The sequence below is a fragment of the Acartia tonsa genome, chromosome 5 (assembly GCF_053477335.1).
Source record: "Acartia tonsa isolate MP-2025a chromosome 5, ASM5347733v1, whole genome shotgun sequence".
In the NCBI taxonomy this organism is placed as follows: Eukaryota; Metazoa; Arthropoda; class Copepoda; order Calanoida; family Acartiidae; genus Acartia; species Acartia tonsa.
Genome location: NC_137264.1, coordinates 48,382,412 through 48,400,933, shown reverse-complemented (window position 1 = coordinate 48,400,933; position 18,522 = coordinate 48,382,412). Strand labels below are relative to the sequence as shown.

Sequence of the window (18,522 nt, the reverse complement as noted above, 5' to 3'; positions counted from 1 at the left end):
TCCAGTAGGAGGGGAGAGGATGGAGCAGGGGTGGTGGATGGTGTTATCAGATATTTTAGCTAGCTAGAAGTTTCATTTTTTTTTAAAAGAGGCATGTGTAAAAAAAGGTAATAAATGTTAATAATTATAGTGTAATCTTTGCTGTGGTAAAATGATGCGGAACTGATGATTTTTGACAATGTTGAAAAAAGGTTTTATGGGAAAGTGATATTTTACCTTAAATAAGTAATTCTTCACTTATTAGAATGAAGATGTAGGAGTGAAAAATAATAATAGCATTATTTTACTCATTTGTCGATTGGATTATAATAATAGTTAGAGTAGGTGGGTAGTTTGATAAAGATGTCTTAAGACACTCTAGTTACTGTTTCTATTTATTCAAAGAAACCATGTTAAAAATTCAGCCATTAGTCACACTTAAACAAACAGTTTTCCCCTCAGCTGAACAACACCAGGTGTGCATTCAATTCCGTATAGCATTACATTTATATGGTGCATATTTGTTACAAAAAGACAAAATAGCAATAATCTTAATAATCAAAATAATCTAAAGGAGATTGGAATAAGCAAAGGGAAGGTAGCGGTCTGTTTGAAAATAAGTTTTAAAAAAGGCGGGAGGGCGGGTAGATTTTTTTTCATAAGCCTAACCCCTCCAGAGGAGCACCACCTTTCAGGGCCAAAATCCTGTGGTGATACACAGTACCTTATGTAACCTAACCTAACCTTACAAAAAAGTAATTCGATTCTAATGATCAGAAAAGTGTAACTCAAATGCGAAAGTGAATGCTCACCACAACATCTACCTTTTTTTAGCACGAGCATGAAAATGTACTTTTGATGACTTTTGATTTTGATTTAAAATACACTTTTATTTTGCTTATGATTAAAAAAAAAAACTTAATTAAACTTTTAAGCAATAAGCAATCTTTATAAAGAGATAAAATTTAAGTAACATAATTCTTACTAGAGTTTTTATCTTTGACTAAACAAAAGATTAAACTTAGAATCAATATAAATAAAACTTTTTTAATAACTTTTTTGAGCGTATTTCTATATGAAATCAAATTGTTATAGCCAAGCAAATTGATAAACATATTTTAACCAGACATTCAGGGATTAGACAATTAAAGGTAAACCTTTTTTTGCCAAAGTTTATACATTATATTATAACATTGGCAGCATGCAAAGGCGTGCACAGGTTTTTTTCATGGGGGGTGTGCGAAGCGCATCCGAAAATTTTCAAATCCCAATTATTATTTTTGACACTAAAATTGGGGTGGGTGCGAGCTTTAGTGGTTTGTACTAAAGAGAGGGTTGTTGCTGTATTGTTACGGTGGGGGGGGGGGAGGTGTGGATACACCTCCCTACATAATCAGCATTCACAAAACTTATATTTTTTTGGGGTTGGGGTGGGGTGAGTTTTAAATTAGTTTGTCTCCTTCGTCCCTGATTTCACCAATTGAAAAAATATAGAAATTGGTTGACAACCGGAAAAAATAACTCGTTAAGTCAATCAACCAAGGTCCATAAAATAAAACAAGCTTTAAAATATTTGTTACTTTTTTTATACTAGCGCCTTCGCCCCTAGTTGTTCCCACCAAGTGGTTTGGCAGGCAGAAAACCCACCAAATCTTTTGAAAACATTTTCAACATAAAGCATGTCCAGGATAATCAAAAACATTGCCTGGATTTATAGGAAAATCGGTTCAGTCGTTTCAGGGATCTTAACAGACAGAAAACCACAAAAATATGTTAAAAAACTGACTTAAAATCACATTGTCAACCAAAATGTATGACAAAATGATTTCCTAATTACACGCTATTATATGGATTCGGATAAGTAGAGTGGCTGAAACCCAATGCTAATATGTACAAATTATTTGGACCCTAAAAATTTGGGAGTTTCAGCCCTCCCCCCTCCCACACATTCTTTCCCGGCATAACAAAACAACACAATAATTTTTTATGCTTCAAGTTTTAAAAAAATGAACCCGGGTCAGCAAGAGATCTAGTGTCAAACATAAAGACGAACTTCAAAGCATATGCTTAATTGTAATGTACACCATAACTTTAAACTCTTTTAGCCTGAGGTGGATTCTTAAACTTTGTGGCTCACTGCCTCACTAAAATTAGTGAGGCTCGCTAAAAAAATGTTAAAAATCTTTTAAAATCGTTTTAAAAATCTACAAAAATTAAACAAAATCTTATGTTAATAACCCTTTTTTGATTTTATTTATTTTTTTGTAGATTTTTATTCGATTTTGGAGGATTTTTCACAATTTTTTTTGGCGAGCCTCACTAATTTTAGTGAGACAGTAAGTCAAAAGTTTTTTTTAAGAATCCACCTCTGTCTTCGTCATTCTATGTAAACTATACTTCTCACAAAAATATTTTAAATAGATTTCTATTACAGTTATTATGGTTGTGATTTAAACTGAGAACGTAGTTACTCTATATTTAACTTTTATAATTTGTCAATACTTTTTTAATACGCTTTTAAGGGAAGGCGATTAAAGTCCCTCCACAGATTATGACGTCATACCACAGAATAGCCAAGAAGAGGCTAGTATACACTGTAATTGACCAATGGTAAAATTTATGCTGGCCCCTCATTGGTTATTCTATCGTATGACGTCATAAAATGAAGAGGGACTTTAATCATCTTTCTTTTAAGGGTGTACATATGACGTCAAAAGTAGAATAGAATTCAATAAATGAGCTTTTTTGATGTCTATTATACTAAATAAGTATAATATTTTATAATCAAACTTCAGAAAATTAAACATTATTTATAGGTATGGTGATTTTAACATTAGTTTACTGTAAACTATTCAAAAAATTTCAATTTGTAATTTTATCTAATTATAGGATATACAAAAAATATTTTTAATTGTATCTATTATCGTTACTCAAAGTTACAACTAAAAGACAAAGAACGTGCAATTCAAGAGATTAGGCTTACAGTTTTTTAGTTAATTTCGGCGGAAACCTAGGAAATCGTTTATTGGTGATTAAAATTAGGTAATTGATTGGTTGGTTCAAAGAGGTAGTGTCCATATTTTTTCACCAATAGTTTTAGACTTGAAGGGAGTAGTTTTGTTTATAATAATTGAGTTTGTTATTCAAGGAGAGAAGATTAAATTTTCGGTCCAAAAAATTGTACCTGTTTACAGTACTCCAAGATGTCAATTTTTTCTTGCTTGCAAGTTGACTTGACTCCAAAATCATCCTCCCATTTTCCTAAATAAAATTTATTTTAAAGATTAATGTCAATTGTAGCGCGACAATAACATTTAGATTATAACAAAGTTTGCAGGTACTTGTGGACAATATGATTTAAATTTATGAAAACATGTAAGACATAGCTTTTCTTTAGGATTTAAAAGAGGTTTGGCATTTTCTTACCCGCGACCGTGGCTCAACGCGTAGCGCATCCGCTCGTCGTATGGAAGGTTATAGGTTCGAATCTTGGGTCGACACCGCGTCATAACTAAAGACGTTAAAAATGGTTCCTACTGCTGCTATGTCAGATGCGCGAGTTAGAGTAGGGAGAATGCCTTGGACCAAATTAGGCGCAACTCGTTACCATGCACAGTTGTAAAGTCGTGCATCACAGAGAGTTGGTTGTCTGTTGGATGTTACTTAACCTAATATCCTTGGTTGTTTGGACATAGAAGTGTGCGTAACAGTCATCCTTAGTTCTCCTGGATTGCTGGACCAGGTGGTAAGGTGGTAGGCATTTAATGGGCATTGGAATAAATAGTTCATATTTTGTATAGTCAATTTAGAAATTGTTTATTGTTTAATCTTTCCCTCGTTTGAGCTGGAAACATTCAGAATAATATTTCTCGTATTCATTCGAATCCGGTGGATAAGAACCGGTTCTCATCCATACGGAAAAACTATGTCTAGCATCGTATTATAAACAGCTTTCTACGAATATAAAAATGTACAATCATAAGATTAAAACCAGTTTTTTTAGGACGCGCCTTCGGCACTTTGGGGCTAAAAAACCGGATTTGATCTTATAATTGTACATTCTATATCTGCGGAAAGCTGTTTATAATACGATGCGAGAAATAACTATTACACAATAGTCCTTGCGAATAGATATGGGAGGAAAGAAAGAAGTGTAGATTGAATTAAACCACATTGTCCTCTACCTCTCAGAAGACATGCTACTGCACACGTATGTAGTTAAGAGCAACATGCAGTTAAAGATAAGTGTGCCAATTTTCCAGCAGAATTATTATCAGAAAGATAGCAGTGGGGATTGATCCAAAGCCATTGTCCACTTCCTCACTGTATGTGTATCTCATCTTTAAGATTTACAATTTTTCTTTTTTTTTTGTCTTTTTGTAAGTAAAATAATAATTTTAGAAAATAATCTTTTTAGAGGGAATCAATAAAATCGGTCGTCTATCTTATAAGGCAGTAATGATCTTTCATGCTAATATTATTGTTCAAACGGCCATGCGAACACAACTATTTACAAATACACTGCGCTATTCTTAAATATTGATCTTTTAAAGTTTGTATGACTACTAGGAAAATGTTATAAGTTTGGATTGGTTTTGTATAATCTAATTACAACTTTCGGATCAACTGCAGTTCAAGGTAAAATATTGCTGGGAACGAATATTTCCAAAAATCTGTGAATTTTAAAGGCTGCTAGCTGCCATACGGCTGAACGTACTTATCATACCCGCATTCCATTTTAGGCGGCATAAGAAGGCCTACAAATAATCTGGAATAGCTACTAGATACACTGATGCACAGGGAAAGCTTCACTGAAAAAAACGCGTAAAATAGGCCTTTTTTGCGAATTTCTCTGCACTGCGAGATAATTATGCATTATTGTTTTATGGCTATTTCAGATTATTTGTAGGCCTTCTTATGCTGCTTAAAACAGTGTGCGGGCATGATCTGTACGTTCAGCCGTTTAGCAGCTAGTAGCCTTTAAAATTCATAGGTTTTTTGAAATATTCGTTACCAGGAATATTTTACCGTGAACTGCAGTTGATCCCAACTTTCTGCAGGGATAGGACAATATTTCAAGCTTCCCCCCTAATTTATACATGTAAAATTCTGCCTATTGTAGATGGAAAGTATATTAGGGGGAAGTGTATTGTTGTACATTAATTCAATCGCCATTAACCCTTCCCTCCCTGAGTATCTAGTCCTATCTTGGTGAGCTGAAAATGGATTGCCTATTTCTTCAATAATTTCCAAATTTGTACAGCAGATAACCCAATTATTACAAACGATATTTTCAGCTACTTCGGTCAAAAGGAAAAGCGATATAATGTATAAACGATTTATATATCATACATTCAAAATTTAGTTTTCTTCAAATTTAGATTTTTTTTGGAAGTTTGAAGCTTTTTTAGCTAGTAGCAAATATTGAGATAGGACGCGGATGCAAAGTACACTTTCGGAAACTAAAATTCAGTTCATCCCTATCTTACATAAGTGGTATCTTAATACAGCAAAACTGACATTTTTTTAGTTGATCAGCCACTCTATCTCTAAATTATGGCCTGTTGGACTGTCTGTAGATATGTGCAATGTGTAATACACAAGGACACCTTCTTTTTAGTAGCAAAGCTGCTCAATAATTCGAAATGTTTGTCTGTCGTTTGACCTTATTATTTAATCTTTCCTGCTCAGCAAGTCAAATATGCTAGAATTGACATATGTTTTAAATATGAAATTGCTAAATTATTGGTACCAAAATAACCCGTTTTATTAAAACACCCTGTTACATTATCTTAACTGTAGCGGTTAAGTGCATTTATCTTTGGGAAACTTTATTAGAACAATTTTTTTCCTGATTAATTCTGAGATCTCAAGTGCAAAATCTTTGGCTGCGAGACTTATTGGGGTCAAGTACGAAAAATCCATTAATTTTATTCTGGAAAATATCTTAATTCGCCAATTTTTTGTTATGGAGGGATGGAACATTGGACTGTAAATTAGTATTACATAGGTACCCAAAGTTTTTATCTAATTTGTTGGCTCAAAAACATTAGGTTTCATAAGAAATGTTTAGTCATATCGGATCTCAAATAGGACAGACAGACAGACATACATACATTTATCTTAAAATAAAGAATATTTTAGGTAAAATTTACTGATTTTTTTACAATACTAAAATTGTATATTTTCCAAAACCTTAAAAGGAAAAAATCCATCATATAATTTTCGTAGAACCCTTAAATTTTCTTAGGATTAAAACAAAGATTCACAGAACTATAAGCGAGCGGGAGAGAACATTGGAAGTTAATTTAATCTACCTCCCTTTTATAGTTTTAGGGGTATATACTAATAGTATTATTAATTAATAATTTTATAGATTTAATGATTACATATTACTAACAGCTTTAATTCCAGCTATTTTTTTATAGACTGTATAACAATACATGGAATCTAAAGTGATAAGACAATGGCCGATAAATTAATGTACATCACCAATGATGATACACAAAATTACCCCTTCTGTAGATTAACATTATTGGTTGAAAGGTTTGAACAATCAACTTAATAAATTAACCAATCAAAATTCGCTGAAGTCCCCAAAGTTGTTAACGATATTTGGGGACTTGTGTAATAAACAGCCCATTGTCCACTCATTCTCTGATAACAATAAATAAGCGCTGTCGCTGATAGCATGAAGTCAAAATAATAGCCTAATAATTATTTCTCGCATCCTATTTATTATAAACAGCTTTCCGCGGATATAGAATGTACAATTATAAGATTAAAACTAGATTTTTAAGCCCCGTGGTGACGAAGGCACGGGCTAAAAAAACTGGTTTTAATTTTATGATTGTACATTTTTGTATTCGTAGAAAGCTGGATATAATACGATGCTAAACATAGTTTTTTCGTATGGATGAGAACCGGTTCCTATCCACCGGATTCGAATGTATACGAGAATTTTTTTTTATAAAATCTAACCTTTATGTGTAAGGAACTTGTTCTGAAAGCTGATCATGTTGTTATCGTCCTTCTTGGGGCACACCATGGCGACCATGGGCTCAAAATGGACCCCCAGCCCTGCCCCCGCGGCCCCCATTGAGATAGAGGGTTCTGCTGTACTCGTAGAGATCGAGTCTGTACTCATCTGAAATAAGAAAAAAAATATTTCAAAATGTGTTTTCATAAATTCATTATTAATATTTTTTTGAACAAGCCCTTTAATGTATAAACATAAGATCTATAGTATAGATATAAGGACCTTTTTCGTCTGCTAGCAAATTGTTTTCTGCAACTTGGCAGTGTTAATGTTCCCGACGCTATTGGCTAAATTTCAAAAACCCACCCAATTGAGAGAGTCGGCACGGGGTCCTTGGGATGGGAACATTTAACTCCTTCCCCCTCTAGTGTTTTACTCTAATGTACAAAAACACAAATCGCATGTATATATTTGTGAGAAAAAAACCGACTTCCTACTTTTTCAAACTTTTTGTCCAACCCCTGCGTATGATTCCCAGATTCCTGCCATCAATTCTGGAAAAGTTTTGTGATAGTTATTCAAAAAGTTAGATTGTCTTCTCTGCTGCACCAGAGTACGCAAGGCTACTGCAGCCGCGCAGCCGCAGCTAATATAAAGACAAAAATCCACAAATTCTTACATCATTGTGTATTAATATAGTATGAGATAAAAAAGGTTATGGATCAAGGACGTCCAAGTTTTTTTTTTTTGGGGGGGGGGTAAAAAATTAGAATTTAAAAATTTTAGGGGTGCCTATCCAAGTGCATTGGGGGGGGGGGGGGGTATATATTTACATCTTATAGGAAAGGCCATCCAAGCTTTTTTTAGCTCCCCAAAATTTATTTGGGGAGGGGTAAACACCCCTTACCCCCCTCCCTTAGACATTCCTGTTATGAATGACATATTAAAGACATCATGATATTCTAATGGCATTATAGTTAAAAAAATTTTAATATAATAACTAAACAAAAGTTTCACAGAGAAGGTAAAATTTTTAAAAGCGAAGCTTTTCTATAATTAGGGTCGGTCCGTCCGTCCGTACGTCCGTCCGAGATAGATAGCTTTTATTCGTTAATTTAGGCATGTTAGAATTGTCTTATCGATTTCAAACTTTGCATGATGATTCCTGTAGTAGTTGGGTACGATTTAGAAAGCGTATCAACTCTATAATCATTACCAGAATGTCCGTGCGTCCATTTTAAACATGTTGATTTTTCTACTTTTTTAACAACAAATTTTCAAGTGTTTTAATTATCCGTTTAATCTGATTTTTGGTATATTGATTCCTGGGACAACAAAGAACAATATTATAAGCGAAGCAACTCTATAATCAAGTCCAAAAATGTAAGTATGTCCATAAACATTATCCTGTTTTTAAGCAGTTTTTCAACAAATTTACCTACAATTTTGATTCGACATTTATACATTTATGTTCCGATTTTTCAGTTCAGATACTATACAAGTGTTAATGTCCGTTTGTCCTACCGTTTCAGTGCTTTGCTTTTATGGATGTTGTCATCCTTGTTTAGTTAAAAATTAGGAAATAACTTACAGGAAAATGTCTCCTAAAATTAAAATAAACCGTTTTCTAAGTACATATCTATAATACAAAGTAGAACGATGTCTGTCTGTTTGTTTGTGTGTTTGTTTGTCTGTTTGTTTGTAGCGAAGGATCTCGCTAACCGGTTCTCCTTTACAGGGTAGCTTCTCATAGATCCCGGGAAGGTTTATAACTATTTTCTTGGGGGGTGGGACACCCCCCACCCCCCCAAATTTTTTTTTCTTTTTAAAACTAAAATTAAAATAGTTGGGTCGACTACTCCCCCCCCCAAAAAAAAGAATTTTTCACCCCCTAGGAAATTTTTAAAAAAAATTTTCTTTTAAATCTAAAATACGAAAAATTGGTTTAATCAAACCTCTTGGGGCAAAGCCCCTAGAGGCTAGGGGCGAAGCCGCTAGTAGATTATAATTTTACATATAAGAAATACGGAGAGGGATTATTATTAGAAATAAGGTATAGCCAACAAGAGAAATAAATCTAAAATAATATTTGGGGGGCAGATAAAACGGTCGTTAATTCTACTAAGGAATGCCCCCCAACGACAGCTGTAAATCATGTATAGGTTTCGTTGTTGGTTTAAGCTAGATTTTAATCTAGCCTGTTGAGCAGTCTTAAGGATGTTATATATCAAAACATACATACAGACGGACATCCCACCTCTTTATATTTAGTTTATGCACTTCATTTCTGCGGTTGTCGCTCCCTGGCAGGCCTACCATTCTCTTTTTAACTTTTCAAATTTGATTTCAACCAAAATTTCAAGTTTTCAAGTGTAGGTTGGAATATTAATTTTTTTATTAATCTAATTATTAAAATAGGCGCTTTTTCACATGAGTTTGTAACATGAATTGTTCTATGGATTTTCAGACCATATGTGAGGATTTCTGTAACAATTGGGAAGCATAGCATCTCCATAACTTTTTGATATCTTTATCCATATATCATCCGTGTATCATGTGTATCATGTGTCCGTCTATCTATCTATATTCATTTTCTATCTAACTATCTATCTATCTATCCAACTACTACCCAAACTATTTATCAGATTATTGACATGTAAAGAATTTTCCACTGAAAACCATCTATTGTAATATTCTCTAATATTCAATATGGATGAAATATATTTGGTTGGAAGTATGTTTATCACATATCACATATGTCATTACGGAAAATTATGATCATATCAAGATGTTTATTTCTGTCTGTTATTGTTAAAAGATCTTTCTAACCGCTGGACCTATATGGTCCTCTCGCTAAAAATCCCATCAGTCTCATTAGGGTTTTTATCTTTTCAAATTGCCCCCAAAAAATGTCCCCAATTTTGCTTGGTTTTATTTTTAAAGGGGGCTTTATGACTATTGTGTTTTGATTGGTCATGAAATTTTTTTAAATCGCCTCGTATCAAACACTGCTTTCAGCGGAGAGGAAAATGAAAAATTAAAAGATTAATTAGTGTTTTACTAACCCCAAGGGGCCGAAGGCCCGAACTAACAAAACTGGTATCCGTAGAATGCAATATGATACAGTACGAAGCCATATTGGAAAGATGATTACACAAATATATGTGCAGGGTAGAAAAAAATAGTATTAAATTTACATTTAAGGTATTATTTATGACTGGAAATGTCTGAACATTACTTATATCTAAAATATGGTCAGTGAGAGGTATAAGTTTCAAGAAATCTAATTTTTCAAACAAGAACAGTCATGTGTATAAGTAGAGCAGCAATAACAATGTAAAAAAGTTAAAATAATTGCAAAATTAAAAAAAAAATGTTAAACAATATTTCATTGAAACTTAGGCTTTTCTAAGTTTTAAAAAAGCCAATAAGTTCTTTAAGAAAAATCGAAGAAACGAATGAAAGTTTAATTGTTATAGCAAAAAAACGTATTAGGAATTTCCAAGACGCACAAAATCTTAATAGTATGGCTACACAGAGAGCCTTCTGTTTAAATCATTGGTGAAAACTTTTGGACACTGCTGATTTGAAACATCAAATCAAGATTGAATAAAAGTCCCCAAAGCTTTTAAGTTAACTAAGTAAAGAACGTTTTTAAAAAAAAAAATTACAGTCCAATGTCGCTTCCGTTCCTACTTAGCATAAACTTATTAAAACTTTGTTTTAAACGAAAAGTTTTTTTTTCCAAAAACCTTTCCTTATTCCTTGAAAGCCAAATATGGGCGAACGATCAATCTCTGCCTCGCTAAAACTCCTCTTATGAAAATATATATATTTAGATTTTTAAATGTATAGTTAGCTTTCAAAGTATCATTTCCCCTAGATTCTAGAAGCCTGAATTGGAGAGGAAAGGTGTCAGAAAAACAGCCAAAAACCATTCCATGACTATAGTTCTGGCGAAGGATAAAAAAGAAAGAATAAAAAACAGTTTTAAATGAATAAACAAAATATCGAACCTAGCGTATAATTTACATTGTATGCCCAAACAAAGCGATAGGAAGTTAAAAAATATTTTTTTTCATATAGCACCTAAGTAAGATATGATGGCATATGATACAAAAATCAGGTATCCTAAAGGATAAGACAATGGAGGATAAATTGATGTGTTTCCCCAATAAGGATAAACGTAAAAACCACTTCAGTATTTATCAATTTATCTGACGATATAACTAAAACAATGTAAAATTATTGGATTTAACACTGCTAGATTGTACAACAAACTAAAAAATTTTATCATAGTTCCAAAAGTTCGAAGCTGACAAATACCAGAACGTCCCTTTCGTGACAACGCCCCTTAAAGGGAAGTTTCTTCGTATTTTCACAGTAGCTGCAAGGCCAATTGCCTAACCCTGCGGGGCAATCACCCAATATAACCTAACCTATAATAACCTATCAAAAGCCATTTTGAAAATAAGACGAATCGCCACTTAAGGGGCGTTGCAACGAAAGGGACTCTGGGCTTATTATGTGCCCTTCCTCCATGATTAACGTCCCAAATGGGAAGATTGATATAACTTTGTAACGTTGCTGGTTATTTGAGAGTAAAGTATATTAAAATCACAGTATAATTGTAATTTTGGTATTAGATTAATTTACTGTTATTGTCATTGTTCTATATGAAATAGAATACAAAGTTTGGTATATAGCATCATTTACAGGGAGGGAGGAGACATTGGGCTGTTTATTACACTAGTCCCCAAAGTTTTGAAATAACGCTTTCATATTCGTTGGCTCAATAACTTTGGGGACTTTTAATGAATTTTGGTTGGTTAGTTTTTATTAAGTTCAGTGTCCAAACGTTTTAACCATAATGGTAATTTACAGAAGGAATAATTTTGTAAATAATCACTGGGGATGTACATCAATTTATCGGCCATTGTCTTATCCCTTTAGATCCCTGATCATTTAACGTATTAGATTAACTTATTAGAATAACAGAAATCTACAAATATATTACAAAATATTTTTAGAGATGATTTTTTCTTGGGGGGGGGGGGGGGGTTAGACTGTAGATATCCTCCTTAAAAAAGTTATTAACCTTAACTAGACCTATAAGAAGCCTTATTGTAAAGGAGAACCATATCGGTTCAGTGGTTAACGAATTTCTAAGCTACACAATTATGGACAAATACAGAAAACTACCTGTTCCCCTTTTCCAAGGACCTTTTTCACTGCTAGCAAATTGTTTTCTGCTACTTGGCTCTGTTAATATTCCCGACACTATTGGTGATTTTCAAAAACCCAATTGAGAGTCGGCACAAGGTTCTTGGAATGGGGACATACAGTTATTTAACCCATTTCCCCTCTAGTTTTTTACTCTAATCTTTTAAAAATATAAATATGGGAGGTGTTTTATTTATCCATATTTAACTGTACAAATTAGTCAATTGTGAACTTATTTATCGATTAATATTGAATTCAAATGGTAATAAGACATTGTATATGAATATTATGTATTCAAAGTTTATTTAATCCCCTTTATTAGCAATATCGAATTAATTAAGTTTAAGATTCAAACAATTAATTTATAGTATAGATGTATAACCAGACAACTACATTTGTAAAGACCTTTTTCGTCTGCGACTTGGCTGTGTATTCCCAACGCTATTCGTTGATTTTAAAGACCCAATTAAAAGTCGGTACAGGGTCCTTGGGAAGGGGACCCACAGGTTTTAATCCCTTCCCCCTCTATTGTTTTAATCTTATATTCAAACTTTATTAGATAACTAAAAGTGATAGGACAATAGTGTTTAGTCTAATATGTATGCCTTTCTATACCAATTAAGCTATAATTTACCAATCGCAAATTTTCAATATGTTTTTTTCTTCAATTTAATACAACAGTCTATTAAACGTAATTAATTAAAACATGTTTTAAAAGACAAAATAATGTAAGATTTCGAACCTTTAGCGACAAAATTTACAGATTGAGGGAATATTTTCCTAAATTCCTAAAATTGTAACATGTATAACACATTTCTTATTCGTATAGAACTTTATTGTAGAATTTAAGAAAATTATTTTGGGGATTGTCCAAATATATTATGAAATCTCTGATTCTTTCGGCAAATCTCGTATACTTACGATTGGACCTTAGTATTTTAAAGAGATGAGAGGGCAGGTAATAGCCTTAAACCATCCAAAGATTTGAATATAAAATCAAAATGTACTATCCATGGGTCCTGGTCCAGCAATCCAGGAGAACTAATGATGACTGTTACGCACCCTTCTATGTCCAAGCACCCAAGGATATTAGGTTAAGTAACATCCAACAGACAACCAACTCTCTGTGATGCACGACTTTTGTCTGATAAGTCCCAACTGTGCATGGTAACGAGTTGCGCCTTATTTTGACCAAGGAATTCCCCCTGCTCTAACTATTTATGTCACGTATCTGACATAGCAGCAGTAGGAACCATTTTTAACGTCTTTAGTTATGACGGTGTGTCGGCCCGAGATTCGAACCTATCACCTTCCAGACGACGAGCGGATGCTCTACGTGTTGAGCCACGGTCGCGGGTTGTAAAATAAAAATAGCCGAAAACCATCCTGGGACCTTTGTCAAGCTGTCCTAATTCTCAGAGGATAACTCAATTGGTTTAGTAGTTATTTAAATCTTAAGCCACATACAAAAAAGCTTACTTCTTTATATGATGGGTTATGCCTTAGGTATATTAAATACATATTTCCTTTAACCCTACAAATGTAATTACATTAACAATCTTATGTAAGGATAGCAAATTTAGTTTAGGCGGCAGTTTTCATCAAACTGACCTGTAGATCACAGAACCCCCCCCCATCCTTTATTTTAGGGGGTAATTTTTCGCTTGTTTGTCTGTTTATTACTTTAGGTTAGGTTAGGTTCTATTGGGTACTTGTTTGCACCGCATGGTTAAGTAATCGGTGGTATAGGCTACGCAGGGTTATTTTAAAAATAATAGGAGGGGGAGGGGGGGGGGGTCGGTCAGTGCCTGAGGGAAAGCACCGTTTATGCTTCTGTATAATAATATTATTATAAGCAGTGGCATGGACCCATATTTAGGAAACACAAACATTCATCTTCATATCCAATTATGTAAAGTAGTAAGGTTTTTTATTTGTCCTTTACGATTTTGTTAATCACTGAACCGATTGGGTTCTCCATGTTAAGAAGGCTACCTATAAGGAAATTCTTTTTAAAATTTAAATATATCATTCCATATCATTCCATAAAATTTCTATACTTTACTGTTCTTTAGTGCTTTCTCTTAAAAGTGGCTATCGAACCCCCCCCCCCCCCCCCTAGATAATGAATAAAAATTATGGGGATGAGGGGTAGTTTTATTTCCTATGTCCCATATAATCTAAACCTAATATGACCTAAGGAATAAACAGGCAAACGAATAACCAGCACTCCCTCCTTATTTTAGTTTATTCTAAAATAAGGCGAGTTGATTCGTAATCAACTTGGCACTTAGAGGAAAAATGAATTTCATTCAATTTTAAATTATTGTCCTTGGAAAAGTGTAAAACATGGTCTAATGTTTGTTAGTTTGGTATTTTGCCCTGGGCTAACCAAAACAATATTCTTTCCTGGCACTCTTCGCTATCTCTTGGTACTGGTAAACTAGATTTCTAAGTGTACAAGTTTTTTTTTCATCCCATATACTTTGATCGTGTGATGATTAGTCCTGTTCTTTTTTGGGTTTTGACACATTAAAGGTGAAGCTTTTTATTGTGCCTATTAAAATGACGTCATACTTGCCTACCATTGGTTTATTAAAATTAGTCTATGTATTGGTTTATCATTGGTCATTTGTATTGTATGGCGTAATTTTTTATAGGCACTATAAAGGCGCTTCGTAAAGGTCAAAGTGGGTGAGAAATCAATATTTGCGCTTGTTTTATCTTGGTTTCCCTCTTTTATAACGACTTGGCTGTGTTAATATTTCCGACGCTATTGAATGATGTATACGTTTCCGACGATTAGTATATTAGCGAATTGTGATTATATTGTATAGCAAATGTTATTTGACCCATGAAACGTTTAGCCGGGTGTGTTAAGTGTGTACGTTCTTTGTATGGAAGTAAAAGTATTAAAATAAGATTCCATATTAAATACCAGCAAATAGTGAATAACATAATAGTTTAGAGAGTTTTTACCCATAAAATGTTTAGCCAGGTGAGTACTTGTTTTTGCTAGTATATCAGCGACTAGTGCCTATATCTAGCTTTAAAAAAAAATATTTTTTGACCCATGAAATGTTTTGCTGGGTGTGTTAAGTGTGTACGTGCTTAGTATGGGTGTAAAAGGATTATAGTGTGAATTCTGCTCTGTTTATAACAATATTGGAATGATTGAGTAGGCCAATATACACTACAGAATATTAATATTAACCTTTCTGTCTATATCTTTCTATCTATCTTATTAATATACACTTCAGAATATTAATATTAACCTTTCTGTCTATATCTTTCTATCTATCTTATTAATATACACTTCAGAATATTAATATAAACCTTTCTGTCTATATCTTCTATCTATCTTATTAATATACACTTCAGAATATTAATATAAACCTTTCTGTCTATATCTTTCTATCTTTCTTATTAATATACACTTCAGAATATTAATACAAACCTTTCTGTCTATATCTTTCTATCTATCTTATTAATATACACTTCAGAATATTAATATAAACCTTTCTGTCTATATCTTTCTATCTATCTTATTAATATACACTTCAGAATATTAATATAAACCTTTCTGTCTATATCTTTCTATCTATCTTATTAATATACACTTCAGATTATTAATATAAACCTTTCTGTCTATATCTTTCTATCTTTCTTATTAATATACACTTCAGAATATTAATACAAACCTTTCTGTCTATATCTTTCTATCTATCTTATTAATATACACTTCAGAATATTAATATAAACCTTTCTGTCTATATCTTTCTATCTATCTTATTAATATACACTTCAGAATATTAATATAAACCTTTCTGTCTATATCTTTCTATCTTTCTTATTAATATACACTACATAATATTAATATAAACCTTTCTGTCTATATCTTTCTATCTATCTTATTAATATACACTACAGAATATTAATATAAACCTTTCTGTCTATATCTTTCTATCTATCTTATTAATATACACTACAGAATATTAATATAAACCTTTCTGTCTATATCTTTCTATATATCTTATTAATATACACTTCAGAATATCAATATAAACCTTTCTGTCTATATCTTTCTTGCTATCTTATTAATATACACCAGAATATTAATATAAACCTTTCTGTCTATCTCTTTCTGTCTATCTTATTAATATACACTTCAGAATATTAATATAAACCTTTCTGTCTATATCTTTCTATATATCTTATTAATATACACTTCAGAATATTAATATAAACCTTTCTGTCTATATCTTTCTATCTATCTTATTATTATACACTTCAGAATATTAATATAAACCTTTCTGTCTATATCTTTCTATCTATCTTATTAATATACACTTCAGAATATTAATATAAACCTTTCTGTCTATATCTTTCTATCTATCTTATTAATATACACTACAGAATATTAATATAAACCTTTCTGTCTATATCTTTATATCTATCTTATTAATATACACTTCAGAATATTAATATAAACCTTTCTGTCTATATCTTTATATCTATCTTATTAATATACACTACAGAATATTAATAGAAACCTTTCTGTCTATATCTTTCTATCTATCTTATTAATATACACTACAGAATATTAATATAAACCTTTCTGTATATATCTTTCTATCTATCTTATTAATATACACTTCGGAATATTAATATAAACCTTTCTGTCTATATTTTTCTATCTATCTTATTAATATACACTTCAGAATATTAATATAAACCTTTCTGTCTATATTTTTCTATCTATCTTATTAATATACACTTCAGAATATTAATATAAACCTTTCTGTCTATATCTTTCTATAAAAAACTACATTTTTTATGTTTTTTTTGCAACTCATATTTTTAAAATCCATCACCAAACAAAAGTTACAATGCATTGCATATGTGACTAGGGCGAAAAAGCTTGAGCTTAGATTGTGACGTAAAGACAAATCATAATAATAGAGTAGCTGCGCTACTGAAATATTTTTATCCGCCTCTGAATGCAAAAGGTATCATATTTCAAGATTCTCAAATTTCATTACTCTTCAATCTAAAATTTTAAATCTTAATATCTAAGCTTTTGTTTCATTTATAGGTGTAATTTTTTATTTCAATAATGTAATTTTTCCAGTAAGGCTTTAAATCCGAATATTTTCTGCTGTTTTATCATACTGAAAACACATGTAACGTATGTATAGTTTAATAGAAATTGCCTACGAAAAAACTTAATATGAAATTAATGAATTGAGTATTAATTAACATAAATGCCTAGGCTAAATTAACACTAATTTTTTTGTATGAAATAATAGTTATTTAGCGCATCGTATTATAGACACCTTTCCGCAGATATTAAAAGTAAAAACTATAAGATTATTTCCAGTTTAGTTGGTCCCGAGGGACCTTAGGCCCGGGCAGACTAAACTGGTATTGATTTTATAAATTGTTTTTACTAATTGTGGAAAATTATCTATAATACTGTACGATACATGATTTTTTAGTTCCGGTAAGAACCGGTTCTAATCCAGCAGATATTAATCGGTTTCGAAGCCATACTTGAATTACATATTGGTCATTATCGTGTTTGTTTATATGCTTACAAGAAAAAATACATAATATTCTTTCTTCCAATATTTTTCCTATTTATCTTCTTTTGTCAAATAATGAAACCAATACGGTGCCATTCCTCTTATGGCTAGTGTATCTCTTAGTCTAACCCTGTGGAGCCTTAATAATAAAGGGCTCTCTGTAAAACCTTGTTTAACCTAACCTAAAAAAATAAACATTATAAAAACACTTTTCTTATGCAGATATCTAAAGGAATAAGACAATGGCAGATAAATTAATGTAAATCCCAAATGATGACACACAAAATTACCCCGCCTATATATTACAATTATTAGTTGAAACGTTTGGACACTCATCTTAATGAAGCAACCAAACAAGTTGTTAAGCCAACCAATAAGAAAACGTTATTAGGGACTAGTGTAATAAACAGCCCATTTTCTCCTTCCTTCTAGTTTTTTTATGATGCAGACTGTGGTCCAAACATGATATTTCAACCTTTCCTTCTTCTTTATTACATACTAGCGGCTATACCCCTAGAGGCCTCTAGTGGCACATTAAATGTTTTTTTTAATAACATGTCTATGTTGCGTTTAAGTCTCTATGTAAAATAACATTTAGATTTTTTTGTTATTTCTCTTGGGAGGGTGGTGGTTCCCTCTCCCAAAATAGTTATAAACCTTCTCGGGACCTATGAGAAGCTACCCTGATAAGGAGAACCCGATCGGTTCACTGGTTAGCGAGATTCTTCGCTACAGACAAAAAAAAGCTTACTACTT

The 18,522-nt window shown here is 32.2% G+C and overlaps 1 protein-coding gene across 1 annotated transcript in view; it reads right to left on the bottom strand.

The window, feature by feature from the left end:
* The window catches only part of LOC145319694 (amyloid-beta-like protein), a 201,179-nt gene that overhangs the window by 93,496 nt on the left and 89,161 nt on the right, over positions 1 to 18,522 (bottom strand). The window contains exons 2-3 of the mRNA XM_080161986.1: positions 6,961 to 7,126; positions 3,164 to 3,240 (exon numbers count right to left, since the gene is read on the bottom strand). Coding sequence (XP_080018112.1) covers positions 3,164 to 3,240; positions 6,961 to 7,126 — 243 coding nt within the window. The remainder of the gene's footprint in view (positions 1 to 3,163; positions 3,241 to 6,960; positions 7,127 to 18,522) is intronic.